Source organism: Pteropus vampyrus, unplaced genomic scaffold, assembly GCF_000151845.1.
Source record: "Pteropus vampyrus isolate Shadow unplaced genomic scaffold, Pvam_2.0 Scaffold315, whole genome shotgun sequence".
NCBI classification, from domain to species: Eukaryota; Metazoa; Chordata; class Mammalia; order Chiroptera; family Pteropodidae; genus Pteropus; species Pteropus vampyrus.
Window position 1 is genome coordinate 206369 of NW_011889096.1, and position 18305 is coordinate 224673.

The following is an 18305-nucleotide window of genomic DNA, read 5'->3' on the forward strand; positions in this document are numbered from 1 at the left end:
CGTCCCTTTATACATCCTGCAGCGGAGGTCTTCAAACTTGGGGATGCCTTTCCGAAATTTTTTCAAAGTGATTCTACTGAAGACTTTGGAGAAATCGGTTTACGTACACTCAGGGTTTTGGGTCACCCCTGAATCTTCCTAAGGCTTTCTGGTCACCACAAAAAAAAATTTTTTTTCCCCACGTTACGAAACAACACCCTCCACCACCCACGGCAAATCTTACTGTCCTGCCCGCCATGGCGTGTGACGTAAGCGCCCTCGTCCAGATGCCGGCTCTGGGGAAGCATTGTTGTTGGAGGCTCGTTGGAAGCGCTTCCCAACCTTACACGTATTTCTAGGAGGAGTGAAACACGGTCTTGTTCGGATAGTCTGGTTTTAGAAGGAAAAGAAGCAGCAGTAGGCGAGCTCTGCCGACTCCTTCACGTGCAGACGTTGAAGTTTTCTGTAGGTGACAGGTGCACATGCACTGGGTGGAATCCACAGGTGACATGTCTTGAGTTATGGTTCACATTCTCTGAGCCGATAAAATTACAGTGAAAGGTAACACGCGGGTGCAAATGTACGTCTGGAGCACTTATCCCTTTGACAGCCAATTGTCAAGACGCAGGAGTGACAGACGAGGTGTCCTGCTTGCGTCCCCACCCTCCTTGCCTCTCCTTCAGTCCCTAGTGTCCTCCCCTGCCCTTCCCCCTTCTGGCCCGAGCCCTCCCTGCTCGCTCAGACCCGCCACGTCCCCGGCAAGCACCGTGATATCACAGACTGCACCCCCGGGCCCAGGACAGGGTGACGAATGAATGAATCTGTTTTTCAACCGCCACGCAAATCATCCAATGCCAGTCCATCTTTGATGTGGCTGACCTTCTCCATGGGCAGGCGGCGTGTCGCCCTCAGGGCCAGCATGGTTTAAAGCATCAGCACGTGTTTGTGGAAGCAGTGGGTTCACAGCAGAATAAACTAGCAAGGCGTAGGTGTCTGGATGTGGGTGGAGCCGACTGGGCTTCTTGCTGAAGTGGACTGGGGACTCACACGATGTTCACTGGTCCCCTCCCAGGGCCAGACTGCAAGGTTAGAGAAATGTTCCTCTGTGGCCCAGTGACGGGCTCATCAATCACACATATATCTGTGATGAGCATGGAAGTCTTCATTCACCCAACACCCATCACACGGCATCCTCCTTCCACATTGACCAAAATCCGTACTTAGCATTCACATGCCCTTCTTGTGTTTAAGGTGACGAGGCCAAGCTGAACTTGGAATTTGCCCTCCTAAAAGACGAAACAAGATAGGAACTGGTCCAGACATTTTTAACATGCTATCGCATATCAACAGCAATAATTGTAAATGTTTTTTTTTTTTTTTTTTGGTTCTACCATTTCTTTACATTCTTGCATAGATAATGTCTCTGAGAGCTCTCATTATGCTATCAGATGACTTTATTTGATGGTTTTCATGTATATAGAAGTGGTGACAATCTTAATATATGTTAAGAAGGGTACACATGAGAGCTCTCTCCTGCCTCAAAATGTTGATAGCAGCACGTAGGGGTCTTCCATTGATTTTTTTCTCCTAACTCTGGTCTGTCTTTCCTGAGTTCTCCACAAAGCATTTCTATCCCATGTACGATGCAAAGCATTGCTTTAAATAGTGTGACTTTTGAAAAGGATGTAGATAAAGCATTAAAGGGGAACATCAGGAGAACAGGTATGTATAAAAAAAAAAAAAACACGATGGATGTGCGCAGGAATGGGGACATGGAGATATTTTATTTATAAAGTCCTACTTAATTTTTAATAATGCAACATCTCTGCGTCTGTTTGAAGTTATTTAAATATCCCCTTTAATATTTAAAACCACTTCCCCCATGAGGTTTGATCGAGATGGTAATTATTAGATGTAAAGGGATGTTCTTCTGGTGTTTTTGGAGAAGCGGCAGGTCTGAGGAGGAAACAGAAAAAGAATGGACCGTCCGAATTTTAAGATGGCTTTTTTTGGCAGCCACAAGATGTGTTTGTTCTGGAATGAGTTCTAGCAGAATCTTTATCGCCTGTGTCCTGTAATACCCGTGTTTACATAGCTCACGATTGTGGCTAAATTACATACTCTAAGAACTCGGATGGATTTGGGGACACTTAATTAGTTCTATTTGTGAGGACAAATATTGCAACGGTTTAGTGCAAAAAAACCAGAACGGCGAGAGGTAAATATGCATAGAACAGTAAAGGCGACATCTAATTATGTTTCTGGGTCAGGCTCTGCTGTATAAAATTCATTTAAAACTGCGGTTTGGCAAATAATTTCTGTAAAAAATGTCAGCGGGTGGTTGGGTTCAAGTGACAAGCTCATTCGAAGATTTGTCTGCAAAGGTAAAGGATGTCATGTAACCAAACTCTCGAAAAAGCAGGAGAAACTTGGAGCACTGCCCTTTCTTTATTTGGGAAGAGACTGTAAAGTTAACAGTGACCGAGACAAGAATACACATCAATGGAATATAACCCAAGAGGAGAGAAACAAACCCTCGTGTTTACATAAAGTCAGTCGGCTTTTGCCAAGAGTGTTAAAAAAAGCCTCAATGACGAAAGAACAGTATTTTCAATAAATGATTCTAAGTCATGTGGTTATCCATATGCAAAAGGATGAATTTCAACCCTTACCACATACACCAAAATGAACTCAAAATCAATCAAAGGTGTGAATATAAAAACGCAGGTCTTCGGTATACGGGGGAAAAAAAAGAGAAAATCTGCAGGGTCTTGGGGTTGAGAAGGATTTCTTAGATTATACCTCAAAAGCACAAGCTTTAAAGGAAAACAGGCATACTTCGGACCTCATCGAAATTAAAAACATTTGTACTTCAGGAGACACCATTGAGAAAACCAAAGACCAGCCATGGACTGGGAGAAAAGACTTGCAAGTCACTTTTCTGATAAAAGACTTGTATCTAAAAATGTAAAGACGTCTTACAATTCAGTCATTAGAAACAAAGAACTCAGTTTTTAAAACGGGCAAAATATTTGACTAGACGAAGAACATAGTACAGCAGACGATATTCCACACTAGCAGTCATTTACTACATGCATATTAAAACCATGACGAGACACCATTTCACACCATTAGGATGATTATAATCAAAAATGTAGGAGGTAGATAACAGGTGGACGGATTAGAACCTGTGAACGCTTCTAGTGGGACCGGGTGATGATGCACCGGGTTTACATAGCAGCCTGGCAGTTTCTTAAAATATTAAACATAAATGGGCTGTATAAAATGGCAATTCCACTCCTAGATTTCATTCCAAGAAAAAGGAAAATATATGTCCACAGGAAATAATTGTACACAAATGTTTGTTTACCACGGCATGATTCCCATTAGCCACCAACTGGAAGCAACATGAATGGCCATCAGCAGATCACTGGAGGAAGAAACGATGGCCTGTTCTTTCAGTAGAATATTATCCGTCTGTATAAAAAGAAGCGTTGATGCACGCCGCCAGCGTGGCATAGACTTTTGACACCATCACGCTGAGGGAAGGAAGCCAGACACAAAAACTGCGTGTTGTATGAATTCATTTCCATGAAACGCTCAGAAATGGAAAATTGATGGAGTGGGAGAAAGTAGATTCGTGAGATCTGGAATGTTATTCCTTGATGAATTGATTTTCTGGTATGTAAATTTCATCTCGGCGAGGCTCTTAAAAAACGCACTTGGGTTAGCGAAGGAATTTGGTGACGAATCGGAGAGACCGTCGATCAGCCTGGAGTGCCACTTAATCGGCGACGTGGCCTCGACCGTGTACAACCAAGCGCTGCGAAAGCTTGAGGAATCTTTCGAACACTTCCCTCCGTTTGTGGGGGGAAGTTTCCCTGAGCACAGCGTCTCATCCTGCCCTTGGAATGATTTCAAATTCCTCAAATTTCATGTCCTCAGGGTGAGCTGGGTCTTGGGGCATGGGTGGGGGGGACAGTGCCGGCGTTTAATTCACCCCAGACCTTGCAGAAGGTCTTTGTTTGGTGTAAGCCAGGCCAGAGTTCATGCTTCCAGCTGTAGCATGGAAGAGAAAATACATTTAGAGCAGGAAAATTTGGAAGAAGGCTGAGGTGTGAGGACAGGCTGATGGGAAGGTTAATTCTAACTGTCGGGTCCTAGTGGAAGAAGACCTTTCTCAATGAGGACTGCGTGTTTTCTAGAAGGCAGTGGTAATGTTATCAGAGAGTTGTCCAGGTTCTTGATGTCTCGAACGAAGAATTGAGTAAGACTCTGAAATACAGTAGAGAAGAAAAGCTTTATTAGAAGGGAAAGTATACTCTCAGACGTGGACGCGGGCCTGAGCAAGAGAAGCGTGGCTCAAAGGCCTGGTGACAAAGCCTTTGGGGTTTTCATCCCCATTTGCTGTGCGCGGTCACTTTTCTTAAAGGGGTGGGCTTCCTTGATTGACAACTAGGATTGACGGGAGTAAGTGATTCAGCATTTTGCGTTCTGCGCATGTTCGTTCCCAGAATTCAGTCTGTTATAATGATATTAATGAAGTTCCGGGCATATGCATCATATTATAACGATGGTATAACGAGACTCAGGTGAATTGAAGGTCGTTGGGGTCTTCATTGCGCAGGTGCGAGTGACTGGCTTAAAGTGGTACCTAATTCTCTGCCTACTGGTTTCTTCGTGTGAGTTCAAAAATGCCTTCTGGCTTGCTTAATTGTGGGCGGATGAGGGCGGACCCCTGCTAGGATAGGATGACCTCAGTGTCTTTGCAGGCAGACCCGAAACCCCCTTATTATTAGTATGGATGTTTACGGGCAGAAGATCTCTTCTTCCGTATCTGCTTCCTGCTGAGGAGGGTCACAGTCCTTGCTTATTCGGGTTCCATGGAGCTCTTTCCCTTCCTGATTCAGTCAGGGTGGGGTCTTGGATTTCCTGCTGAAGTGCCACGTCAGTCCCTAGACAAGGAAAAGAAGGTACAAACTCATATATCTATTAATTTCTATTATTGATTTGCCTCTTAACCGAGTAAAGGGAAACAGACTTGGTTAATACGTTTCTTAAAGAGTAAAAAAGACCTTTGGCCTAAATTCCCCTCCCCCCTCAGACTCTAAGGGCCCTGCCTGGCCTAACACCATTTCTGCTAACGATGGACCGATGATCCTTATCAATAGCCAGAAGTTCTGAGTCATCAGTTTCAGGGCAGTTATCAAGATTTGAGGAAGAGGGCCTTTTTCCCAAAGAAAGGAGGGAAGAAAACTTAACTAGGTTTACTAAAAAGATAAAGAACTCTGCAAGAGATGTCCCATATCATTTCCTGCTAAAAGATTAAGAATTTTTACAAGCATGTCCCATATCAATGAGGGGGCGGAGTCAGACTTTACAGGAGCTCTTCTCCGAGGGAATCGGCTTTGCAGGAAACAAATTCTCTCCCCTCATCCATTCCCTGCCTTTTGAGTACAGCTTTCGTTTCTCTAGAATCTTTCCGTTTTTAATGAAAGAGATGACTGCTTTGTATAGAAACTTAAAATGAATATCTTCCCTGCATGAATTGAGTATTTTTTTTCCCCCAGAAACGCAAGATTGTTTTCTGACACAAACGGTTTGGTTGTATCATCCACGTTATTTCTCTAAGAAAAGCACTCCCTTTAGACTTGTTTACACAACTCAGCCGTAAATTCGGTCTACAAGATGGCTTTGAAATAGTTTCTCTACTGACAGATAAACCCTGACAGAAGCAACCTAAAAGACTGTCAAGCTAATTTGATGGAGGTTAATTTTTTTAAAGTTTGCTTTGAGATATTCAAGTGAGGTCGACATCTTGGACATGAATAGATGTTGATATCGGGCTAACGAGGTCAATAGACTAACACTTCAGCATCCTGTGTACCCAGTACACTTTCTAAGGAATGGGAAATGACTGTGTCAGAATGCATGAAGGATCATTTTCTCCCAGAGTCAACTCCACCATTGGGTGGTTACGTGAGTCCTGTAATCTGCTGGTCTCCAGGGTCCCAGGCACCTCTTCCCAGCTCTGTCTTCAATTACCTGGCATGGCCAGCTTCAAATTGTCTACCGTGGGAGTGGATACTGAAACCTCAAAAACCAACAAGTGCGTTGAGTCCCCTGAAATCATGACATTCAGCCCTCATTTGAGCTCCGACAACACTGACTTCAGATCTTGGTTTCAAAGCGTGTTTGAGGTCCTTTGGGTTGGTTAGAACTGAAGAAGGATTTTGAGACACAGGTACTATTGTCCCCTCTCTTTTAACCCACAAATCCTACCACCAGATAGGATAATAGAGAAACACCGCCTTCACTGATGGAGACACTTTGACTTAAAGAACCTGGGGTATGCATACCTGAGCGTGTCTGTCTATCAAAAGAAGACAGTTGAGCCAGTGAGCTTAAATGTTTTGACCTCTTGTATATCTGAAAAATATAAAAACCAAAATGGTGCCCTGTGTGGGAGTCTTTGGTGGTTGTGGTCAAGCCGCTGTCCCCACATTTTGTCTACGTGGAAATACCTATGCAGCAGATGTTTGAGAGGATCAAGGTAGGTGATTTCATTTTATTCATTTATTTTTAACAAAATCAAATAGCAATGAACTTCAAGTAATATTTAATAGCTGTATCAGATACAGAAAACATTATTCATAGTGTTTCATCTTGACTTAAGAAATACTTATACAAAGTCTTAGTATTTTTATAGTAGAGATCAAGGGGCTAGTATTCTGTAGCCCCTGGTGAGAGGTGAACGTTCATCATTGAAAGTGACTTAGTAATATTGCTGACTTTTATTTGAAAGTCGGTGTTTTTAAGTTCTTAAGCATGAAACTGATGTCGATTGTAAGATATTTTGATTAAAGTTCTTTCATGTTTATCATTTAAATGTGTTTCTTTGTACGTTGTGGAATTTCCGAACCAAAGTGTATCAGTGACATTTCAAAAATTTCTCTCGATTATTACATGTAAAACCAGAAGGGTATTGACTACTTCATATGCATTTCTTTTAAGAATATGGGAAATCTTTTTTTTAATAATTTAATTTTCTTTTTTTTCTTAATCTCACATTAGCTTTTTTTTTTTTGCAGTAATATCATTTTAACCCCCGAACTGCATTTTCACAGGATATCCAATGTTTTTTTTTTTTCACAAATAACATTTTGAATTTGTTCTTCTTGACATCTTTTATGTTTCTGTGCATTTTGTATCACCCTATTTTATTTTTTTGAAACCCAAGTGTAAACAGATTTCGACTTTTTGTGTGACTTTTTCCATTTTTTCTTTTGCTGGGTGGTATCGCTTTCTTCTGACTTTTTTGCAAACTTGTTGTTTTTGAATTCTCTTTTTTTTTCCCCTTTATTTTCCTTCTCAATATGACCCCAGGAGCCAACACAAAGAAAAACGCAGATGATATAACCAGTAATGACCGTGGTGAAGATGAAGGTATTTTTTGGTGTTTTTTTTTTTCAAACCTCGACCCTGATGCATGATTTGATATCTATTTCTCTCTCTCGTTCTCTGTCTTTTTTTCCATTTCAACTTGTTTTTCCTCCCCTTGCCCGAAACAAGTACACTTCGGTGTACTTCCTTATTTTCTTCTTGTCTGAAAACCACTGTCATTTTAACCTCAATGACTGTAGATGACAGGCAATTGCTTGTGACGGGACCTAGAAAGGTTGTCTCTCCATGTGGAGTAAACAAAGGTGATTTGCAAGGAACGTCCACCTTTTTCTTTTTCCTCTTTTTTCTTTTTTCTTTTTTCTTTTTTCGGCTTGGTCACAAGAAGAGAAAATGGAATTTTAAAACGTGCATGTATACTTTCTTTCCTTCCTTCCAAACGTCCTTTTGCGAGTTCATACTGTATTTGGAGCTTTCGTCTTTTTCATTCCTTCTATCAACTGCAGAGCTCTGTGAGACACCTTTGGGTCTTTGGGACTTTGGGGCAGGGGGGTGGCGTTCCACTTTGTTTTCTTTTTGAAACACACTGATTTCAAAATAAATAAGTTTTCAAGAATCTTCTCTGGCTCACAGTGCAGTACATGAAAAAGTATATTTGTATCGACGATATGTTGTTTCATTCAGCACTGCCTTTTAGCAGCATTTAAAGAAAAAAAAATATATAGGGATAGCCAAGAATTGAAGAAAGGTCCAGAAGAGCGAGCTCTCTCCATCTTTCTTTTCACACCACTGCTGTTTCAAAAACATTTCCCCCCAAAAGATGTTTGCTACCTCTTGAAATTTTCTTCTCGAAGAATCCCACATGGATTGACAGGTGATCCACCAGAAGGAAATGGATTTTTTTTTTAAAGATGAAAGAGAGGTGGCGTCCATACGACCACTTAACACGTTATATCCCCTCTTTCAGCAGAATAAATGGTGTAAAAGAAAAAAAACAAGTCTAAAATAAGTTTCCACAAAGACTTCAAATGATAGGAAACAGCGCATTTCACCTGAGTGGCCCAATGCACGGCCGTCCACTTATTTACCCTAAAAAGATGAAGGTGCTTGAGTTCATGGCATCCATCACGAAATATATTTGGTTCTCCGGCTGAAAGGCAATTTGAACACACAATGCATTACACAGATGATGAGTTATAGGATTGTACACTAGAAACCTATACAATCTTATTAACCAAGGTCACCCCCAGTAAGTTTGATAAAATTAAAAAAAAAGAGAGAGAGAGAAGTGAGTTGTGAGCTGCTATCCTTGCCAGTCGTCAAAATTTCCCTGAAAATGCCTTTTATCGATTGCTTACTCCTCTTTGATTCCATATAAATCCACGGCTCTCCAGGAAAAGAAGTTCGACCAGCATGGATTGTATGCCGACTCTTCTCTCTCCGCTGCATCATCATCATCATCATCATCATCATCATCATCATCATCGTCGTCATCATTTTACGGCACTCATGGGCTGTCCTTACCTCTGCTAGCTCCAATGTCACCAGATTGCATTCTGCTCCATGTAGCCTAGAATGAATAAATGATTAACGAAAGATTTTTACTTTCTATTTGGATTTTATATGAGAAAATAAGAGCTGCTTTTTTTTTTCTTCGTCTACTCTGGATTAAACGCCTGCAGACACGTGGGCATGCTGACACACTTTTCTGTGCCTGCCTCTGAGCAGTGGGTTTCCGAAGCCTTCTCTATGCTTACTGCAGACAACAAATGAGTTCACTTTGAGATTGGCCTCATAATTCATTTCATTTGTGGCCACCATCCAAATGATGACGGTTCATTTTCTTAAAATTCCTTTCTGATATTTCAAAACTGACTTGGTGAATGAGGATAAGAAAACATTATTGAAAAAAAAATGTAAAGATATATGTATACTTAGGTATATTTGATTTTCTTTTGATAGCATACAGATATTTAAATTTAAATTAGTTAGACACAAGTATGTGTATCTGTGCATATATACATGTATATATACATATACATATATATGTGTGTGTATATACACATATACATACACACACACACACATACATCCAGGAATAAATTATAATTGAGGTCAGATATCTAAAACATTACAAGTAAGCATGTAAATCTAAGGGTTACATTTATTTAACATTAAACAGGTTATTGAATCATATTTTTTCAGAAAGCACACTCTACTAATGGACAAATGGTCTCTGAATTTTTTATCATGACAGACCATTGCAAAACCTTGCTTTTACATTTTTAAATAAAATGTTAATTAATAAGGGTACACATTGGTTACAGATCCCAATGAGATTTTATATTCCCTGTGAAAATATGTAGCATTTCCATGATTTTTGTCTTGAGGTTGGAATTTTGTGCCATTTCTATTACATCTATTTCTTTTTTGTCCCTTAAATATGTTAGGATATTGTAGTCAGTCACCCACAGCAAAAATACTTGCATGGACATTTTTTTTTCTCATTTTTACACATTTGTGTTCTGTTGATCATTTTTAAGCATTTGGTTCTTTGTTGTCATCATCGTGTATTGAGAGTTTGTAGTTTGACTACTGCTCTGACGTTTATTGTAAAGCTTACCTTTGACTGCAGTTGGCAGTTACAGTAAAAATAAATTATAATTTCGAAGTCGATGTCACGCTTAAATGCCGAAAAAGTATTTTGTGACGGATGCCATGAGCTCCTTCAATTTAAGTCCGCTTGTAGAGTTTGAGCACTATTTAGGAACTAGGTAATTCATCTAAATCCTTTTTTTTTTTTTAAGCATTTTTCGATATATACAGAAACATACATATTACTTCAGATGTCAGTATACTTCTCAAAATATCATTTCTATGAGTAGAAAATAGCGTAACATTGACCGTTTCCCTTAGGCAGTCTTATCAAGGCACATAGAATTCAAAAACAGACGTGATCGGTTCAAGTCAAAGCTAGGACGTAATCAGTCTTCTGCCCTTTATTTAGTGTCCGTTTCTCAGTGTGGTTTTTACTGTATTTTCTTACTTCCCCCCTTTTTTTTCCCCCTAGACATCCATGATCAGAACAGTAAGAAGCCAGTTATGGTCTACATCCACGGTGGGTCGTATATGGAGGGGACAGGCAACATGATTGACGGGAGCATTCTGGCCAGCTACGGGAATGTCATCGTGATCACGATTAACTACCGGCTGGGGATTCTAGGTGAGTGAGTCCATCCTGTTGTGTCACGGTGCCGGAAGGAATGAGGACCCCGCGTGTTCTATGCTGTGGGGATGATCGGATTGGAACTGTATTACTCGTATGCCTAGGAGATTCTCTTTAAAGAGCTCACTTGACGTAGAGGATCCGCGTGTTCCTTTTGGGACTTTCTGATGTCCCAGTCTATGTGATGCGAAGCCTGTGAGGACGCCTTTGGTAATGGATGGTTCTGTGGCAATGGTTGATAACGGCCATAGACGTGAGCTTCCTTCTGCGGTTGTGCAGGTACATCGTTTAGTTTCTCGTGTGCTGGGAAATCTCAGAGCTAATTCCGTAGCGGATTATCTGCGCTTGCTGGCTGGTCACGTGAACTGCCGTGCGGTCACGTGGTGTTCGCATCTGCATGCAATGCCACCTCATGCTTCTTAGAAATTTGAAACGTTTTATGATGTGCAGTAAAAGGACGTTGGCTAAGTGCATGGTTTTTCGAGGGTGATTCTCCATTACTTTGGTGTTTAATCCATTTTTTCCCCAGCTGGGTGTGGGGAAAAATATGTCTTTTTGGGGTCATATTTTGAGATTTATCTTCTTCTGTGGTTTTGCCTGCCGTCAGACACTTTATGAACATACTATTCCTAGACGTATGCAACGATGTTTGTTTCCAACACAAAAACGCATTGAAATGGTGCAGAAAATGGAATTTTCAACTATGTGGTTATGAGAGTGAGATCTCTATGTCTCAGTGTGGTCACGGGAAAATATTAAAAAAGAAAATGAAACGGCTTAAAGGAGCTATGTCAGACAAGCAATGTGGCTACAAACGTTTGCTCCACGTGGGTAAATATTATCGAGTGTATCCTGGTTTCGACTTGATTTTAATTTTCTTCTGAGCTTTTTTTTTTCATTGGTGAATGAAAACATCACCTGTCAAAGAGCCTAGAAGCAGGTGAGTAGTTGTGGAGTGCATTTCTAACCTAGAAATCAAATCGCTCCCAGATGTTTGCAGACTTGTACCTTTTGGAGCATTGATAAACTACTCAAAATCCCCTACTGGACTTTTTAAAAAGTAATTTATCTTTTAACTACAGTAGACATACAACATTCTGTTAGTTTCATGTGGATAACACATTGATTAGACATTTATGTAACTTACGACGTGACTCCCCCGATGAATCCAGCGCCCACCTGACGCCATGCATACTTATTACAGTAGTATTTCCCCCGTCGATGTTTAAAGCCATCTAAAAGCCTCCTCATTTCATGACTTTATCTCATTTTCTTTTTCTCCGTCAATTCTGTGAACCAGATCTTTGTGGAATCCTTTTAGCTAATTCCGCGGACCGACGGGTATTTTTCCGAGGGCTCTTGGCTCCTGGTTTTGGCCACTCATGTTGCAAACAGGAAATGGTGTTTCTCGATCTTTTACAAAAGGTCCATTCTAAGAAAGAGGTAGGGAGGGAGAAAGAGCAGCATCGGAGCCCTGCACTGAGCCGTTTCAAAGAGGGCAGTGTGTCGGACGTCAGGATAGTGGCGATGAGCTCCGGGTGCTGTTTACTGCATGAAGCAAACGGGCACTGAGCCAGTTCTGGCTTTGGTGCAATCATAAAATCTTCTCTTGCGTGCATGACGTGTGCACGTTATTTAAAACCTGAGACTTCAGAAGAAACCAATTGCCCCTGCTCTCATGCCAGACGGTACTAAGCACCTCTCCACAGTGACCTATTATCGCTTCGGGCCGTTTCTGAAATAAGTGCTGATCTTGAAAAGTACTACGGGAGTGACACACCTCTTCGTGATTGTTTTGTTTTTTTTTTTTTTAAGAAAAGGAAAAATAAAACCTTCCTTTTACGACTCGTTTTTTTTTTCATTGAACTATTTTAAGTTTACTTTTCCTATGGAGAGTTTAGAAAAATCATAGGGACAGAGAGAGCTGTGAGGCGGGTGGCAGACAAATAAAAGAGGCACTCTAGCACCTCTGTGCGGGGCTGTTTCCATCCCGCGAATGAGCCAGCGTGAGGCTGCCCAGAACACGACAGACGGACCCCTTTTATGTGACGGAGTCGAGCGTGCCAACTCCGGCGATGAGACGCGGCGATATGGTTTCGAAATGTGACTTCGTTTATCTTTATCATGGACTTTGCCTCTGCCATCATTCTCTGGAAAGCTGTTGGCCGGCATTCGCTTTATTGTCTTAGGAAATAGGTCTTATCTGTCTCAAAAATATTCAGAAAGGGCTGGCATCCAGGTTTGTAAACGATGATCAGAGAAAATGGCCCAACATACTCCATGGTCATCCTTTTAATTAACCGCTTTGGATAGGAACAGCTCAGTGTTTTTGCAAAAGGTTGAGATTTGGTGTGAGTTCCTTTTCTTCGACAAGTCATAAATTGTAAGTGCTACTTTCCTGCCTCAGGAGTGGAGAAATATTGTTAGGCATTGTTGTGATTATTATTTTTTCTTAACAGAGTAACGAGTGCCGTTGTCCTACCCCAAATAAAAGTGTTAAAAAAAAATGAATTATGGCAAAACCGGAACAGGATGTCGCCACGGGAAAGAACATAGATTTTACAAAGAGACAGAAATGAACCAGCATCTTCCCTCTATTCCACATGACACGGAGACAGTCAGATAATTTTTCTGAGTCTCTGTAGAAGATGGTAACTTTCTCTCCCTCGCGAGGTTATTGGGTAACTAGTATCAAGGTCCAATGCTTTTGTGGCTTGGAAGTCTCAGAGCCATAACCGGCAACGAGTATACCCACTTACCTTCCAATTTCCTCTGTTAGTGATGTCACTGATGTGGTATTAATTTCCTTATTGATCCAGGGAAATCAGTGCAACTGGCCACACATGTAATGGCTAATATCCATCAAATACCATCATCTAAACTGAAGCACTTTAATTAAAAAATATAATTGTATGACACTTATCCTGTGGAGTAAATGAGGGGATCTTCACGCTCGCTTTGTGAAATAGGAGTGTTTTGTTTTTTCTAATCACAAGTGTGATGCAATCTCGCTAGCCATCGACCCTAAAATTTATTGCCTGATCCGGTTCTTAATCTGCTATTAATAAACTAGGTTTGGATCATCATGGCCATAAAGCGATTATTTACGCCCACATGAGCGCCAGTGATTAACTGTGTTCCATTTATTTTCAAAGATGTTCTTTTACGAGCATATTTCTTATTCGTTCTGCTGTATGTCTTTTTCATTAGGAAGGGGTATAAATCCAGAACTTGAGTTCCATCAAATTCGCCTCTTTTTTTTTTTTTTGATGATAGTTCAAAGGCCTTCGACATAAAAGAAGCAGCCCCTTGCTGATGCAAACGGATAGAAAAAGCTTGGCTTTATTTATTTGTGGTTCTCACCTCTCCCACCCCTCACAAATCATCTCCAACACGCTTGCCTTTGGCGTGGCCGGTTGGTTGAGTCTAAATCTATCCGGACCTGTATTCTAGTTTAGCTCACATGATGTTAACCATTCTGGTTACTGGATGATCTGATGTGTCACGCATGTTCTAATTTGTTTTTGCTTCAAAACTCTGCCGTCTGTATGCTTTTGAGCAACGAGGAATCAACGGCCTCCTGCGTGGCCAGCTGTGGGCTGCTGTAGATCAATCTCCCTTCACTAACTCATCATGAACCCGTGGAGGGGGTCACTGATCTTACTTCCGAGGCTCGGAGGTGGTGGGATTGACTCACAGTGACACCGCTTGTAGGTATCAGAACCGAGACTGGAACCGAGGTCTCACAGACGCCGAAGCTCCGGCCAGCCCTGCCCACGAGATGCCCCCTCCAGCCTCGCCTGTCACAGGTAGCTGTGAACTTCACGGTGACCTGAAGTTAACAGGTCAACTGCGAAATGATTTAGGGTGCCGAGTGCCACGTTAGCATCAGGTGGAGCTTCCAGAACTGGGCGTTTGATTGCTGTTCATTCCCCTCCAGTCATCACTGACGGCGCACAGTGGTGCCTGGCGGTCACGGCGACATCAGCATCTGCAGTGGCATTTGTCACATGAAAGCTCCTTGGTGCCACAGACCTAAGGTTCTATCAGGGAGTTGGAGGTACAGCTGCTGGTGCCATGCCAGCCCCTGCTTGCTGTCTGTTGCCCGCAAGGGGAGTTAAGACCTTTGGCCAACAGGATGACGCCACAGATTTGTCACTGCACGTGGGTTTCACGGCCTTCCGAAATGTCACCCACAGTGCCTGTCACAGGCCATTTCACGGATTCAAGGAGCATCACAGCCCCTGTGCGCTCGCCCCAAGGGTCTGCATCTCGACGAGGGCTGTGGAAGGCTGCTCTGCGCTCCCCAGGTGGGAATGACCTCTTCAAGGTCATTCATTCATGAGCTTTCGGGTGCTCCCACGTTCTAACTTGAACATGAGGCAGAGATGACTTGCACTCAAGGCAGCTCAGAAGAGCGTTCGAGGAGAAACGTGCGTGACCGGAGCCACATGCACTCCATAAAGTGGCCGCCTCTGGTGTTCCCGCCCCCTTGAAGCCCCGGGCCCGGGTGCCCCCCAAAGGGAACCAACCGGGGACCGACACGTGCACCGCCGCTGTCGCATCAGCCAGACTGGTTTCACTGATGACCCTGTGCAACGTTGGTGCCGTGTCCAAGTCCATTCAGTGCGGGGGTCTGGGATCCGAAGGTTCCCGTATAGACCTGTGACCCGAACTCCAGGTGTGGGCGTTTGGGTTAAGATGTGCACTACTGGGTACCGTCCTTGATTTTTTTTTTCTTTCTTCTAAAAAGCACTCTTTCCTTTTCCTTCGTTTGTCTATACTTTATTAAGAATTTTGAACTACAAACGGAACGCGTCCTATTTATCAAGTCAGACGTTCGTCACTGTCTGCGTAAAGGGAGAAAACGTTTTTTTGCCTTCGAGGATCTCTTTGTCCTCTCCTGACTCCATCTTCCTCTCCTCTCCTGATGCGATTTCCGACTGGAAAAGTTTCTTTTCTCTGCGTTACGAGACAAAGCATCCGTGACTGACCTAAAAAGCCAAACGACCCTGTAAGAAGCTCACCAGGTGGAGCAGACGGGGGAGGCGTTCCGCTTCAGGGACAGGAAATAAACGCGGGGGAAATGAGAAGCATGGGACACGCCAGAGGAAATGACGGGCAGAGGGGAGATGGACAGCGAGGCGGGGACAGAGCGTGGTGACCTCAGAGGAAGACCGGGAGGGGTCTGGGGGACCTGCCAGCCCGCCTGGGAGAGGCTGGGCTCCTGTCTGCCCGGCTTGCTCACATGGTTCTCCGACATGGGCTGGCTGGGGAAGGAGGGGACTGGACACCCCAAAGAACGCAGTGACAGGACGGATGGATGGACAGACAGGGGAAGGGAGGGCTGCCATAAATGATCTGATCCAAAAGGTATGCTCCCCAAAATTACTTTTACCAAAAAAAAAAAGTCTTCCATCGTCTTCTCCATCAACTGTTCTCTCTGCATTTCATTCTCGTTTGCAAACACCGTAATCCCATCCATTTTTGTTACTGGCGTCACTGGTAGGCGGTGGCACTCGGTGTGGACGACATCGTGGTCAGGCTATGCTGGGTCACCATTCCCTTTGACTTTCCTCTTCTGCCTCCTGGTGGCTTCCAGTGTGCGCTGCATTAATCTGATGGGTTTAGCAGATATCAGAAGGGTTCACCGGGGTGAAATGTCCTGTCTTTGAGACTTTCGGGACGTGTGGGGACAGATACGGAAAACTTCGCGGTGGCTCGTAGCCTCTATAAGGACAAAGCTGTCCTTTACGTAAAGGTCGGTCTGAACAACAAAGCCAAGAGGACCCCCGAGGTGACACAGGTGACACAGGACCTCAGCAGCACAGAGAGAAAACAGGAGCAATGATTTTTAGGGTGCGCAAAGTCCAGCGGAAGGGCAGACAGAAGCTAGAAGCCTTTTTCCCCCCATCTCAAATGCGCAAAGCGATTGACCAGAAAATCTAACTTCTTTTACAAAAATCTGAATCGCCCGGAAAGACGTCAAGGAGGTCCAGAATGTCGTCAAAGAAGTTGGAATTTTATGTTTACACGCCCAGCCATTTCTGCACATCACGGTGTTCGGGCACGCTGGATAGCAGAATCTATTCAATAAGCGGGAGCATTAATTTTAATAACGTCCAGTTAATTGATTTTGGAGTGTCGTTTCCGATTGAGTTAATAATTCCCTCAAAAAATGTTTTTGTTTTTTTTTGTTTGTTTTTGTTTTTTTCTTGAAAATATTTACGTTTAAGACTGTGAATTCTCAAGGAAACGAGGCACATTTTCTACTCGGTGTATTTTCTTCATTGTGCTCCTCACGTGGCGTTTGCAGGGTTGGTGATTTTTAGCTGATTAAGATCAGGTGGGCTCTGCCTCTGTAGAGGGGAGAACATCACTCTGAAAGAAAAGAAGCGAGTGATGTGTGTTTCGGTGCTGGGGGACGCTGGAAAGTTCCAAGGAGAAGTATTGAAATTGAGAGTCAAAATAGGTTCGCTTGGTTGGGAGGAACTGGGAATGAATGAAGTTTTCGGGGATAATCCTGCAGAGAAATGGTTTTTAAACAATCTCTAAAAGATAATTAATGGTATGCTTTGTCTGTACCTCGTCTTCCCTCCCCAACTATATCCAGGGGAATGAAGTCCTTTCAAGTCTGATGATGGAAAAAATCTCTAAAACTCTATCTGAGTGGGAAGTTTAAAGACCACTAGGACTGAGACTGTCCCCGACTGTACAAATTCTGGCCCGTGGGTCATTTTTCTTTCTTTCTTTCTTTCTTTCTTTTTTTTTTTTTTTAACATTGGCCTGAAAACCAGAAATAGTGTGTTTTATAAGAAATCTGAAATGAATGTACATGTGTGCACCCACAGCATAGCAGACATCCCACGGGGACATCTTGGTCCTAGCCTAACTCCCAGTCACACACCAATAAGTCACCGGCTTTATGACAATGAACCCTAAGAGACACAAAGCATGGGTTTGAAGTGAATGTCTCAGGAAGCCAAGTGTAACTCGGTGTGGCACAGACACTGTGCATTTGCACCGTAAATGTATTCTTCAAATAAAATCACACTGTAGCATATTGACTGGATAAGTTGGGGGCACTTAAGGGGGCACTTCTTCGATTAAAAAAATAATAATCTTAGCTTTTTTTGAATGATGCATACAATTCCCAGGACACAAAATTCAGAAGTATTTCAGAACAGGAAATGCAACAGTCCTTTGCCTTCTACAGCCGTTAGAAGGGATGGGCGAGCCAAGGTCTTTACGGGCGCACACTGTGCAAGGCTCTGTAGATGCGGTTAATCGCTTGAGGTCGCACACACTGGTTTTCCATACCAGCCGATGTGCATTTTATCACAGGTCTAGGTGTTTCGGGAAGAAGGCTCTGTGAAGTGAGTGCGGTCACACACAGGCGGGCAACATAATCGCAGCATCGTAAAGATGCAGTTTCGGTGTAGACATGAATATCATCTCTCACACAACCGCTCTGAGTTCTTCCTGGTAAAACCGATTTTTGTACCAGAGGCGGGGGAACTATTTTGGAATACGGAAATGGTTCAAGTTTGCGTCGAGAGTGGTTTTCTTGTGTTCGGTGTGACCCTGCCTGTTTGCTAAAACATTGCGGTCAGTGTTTAAACGACCCAGTTTCTTTTTTGTTACAGATGGGGTTAATATGTCCATGTCCTTTATTATTAGATTAGAGATGACATAATAT

The 18305-nt window shown here is 42.8% G+C and overlaps 1 protein-coding gene across 1 annotated transcript in view; it reads left to right on the top strand.

Annotated features, from left to right (window-relative positions):
• Positions 1-18305, top strand: part of LOC105303749 (neuroligin-4, X-linked) — a 285691-nt gene that overhangs the window by 161946 nt on the left and 105440 nt on the right. Inside the window, exons 5-6 of the mRNA XM_023521777.1 lie at positions 7366-7425; positions 10451-10603. Of these exons, the coding sequence (XP_023377545.1) occupies positions 7366-7425; positions 10451-10603 (213 nt within the window). The remainder of the gene's footprint in view (positions 1-7365; positions 7426-10450; positions 10604-18305) is intronic.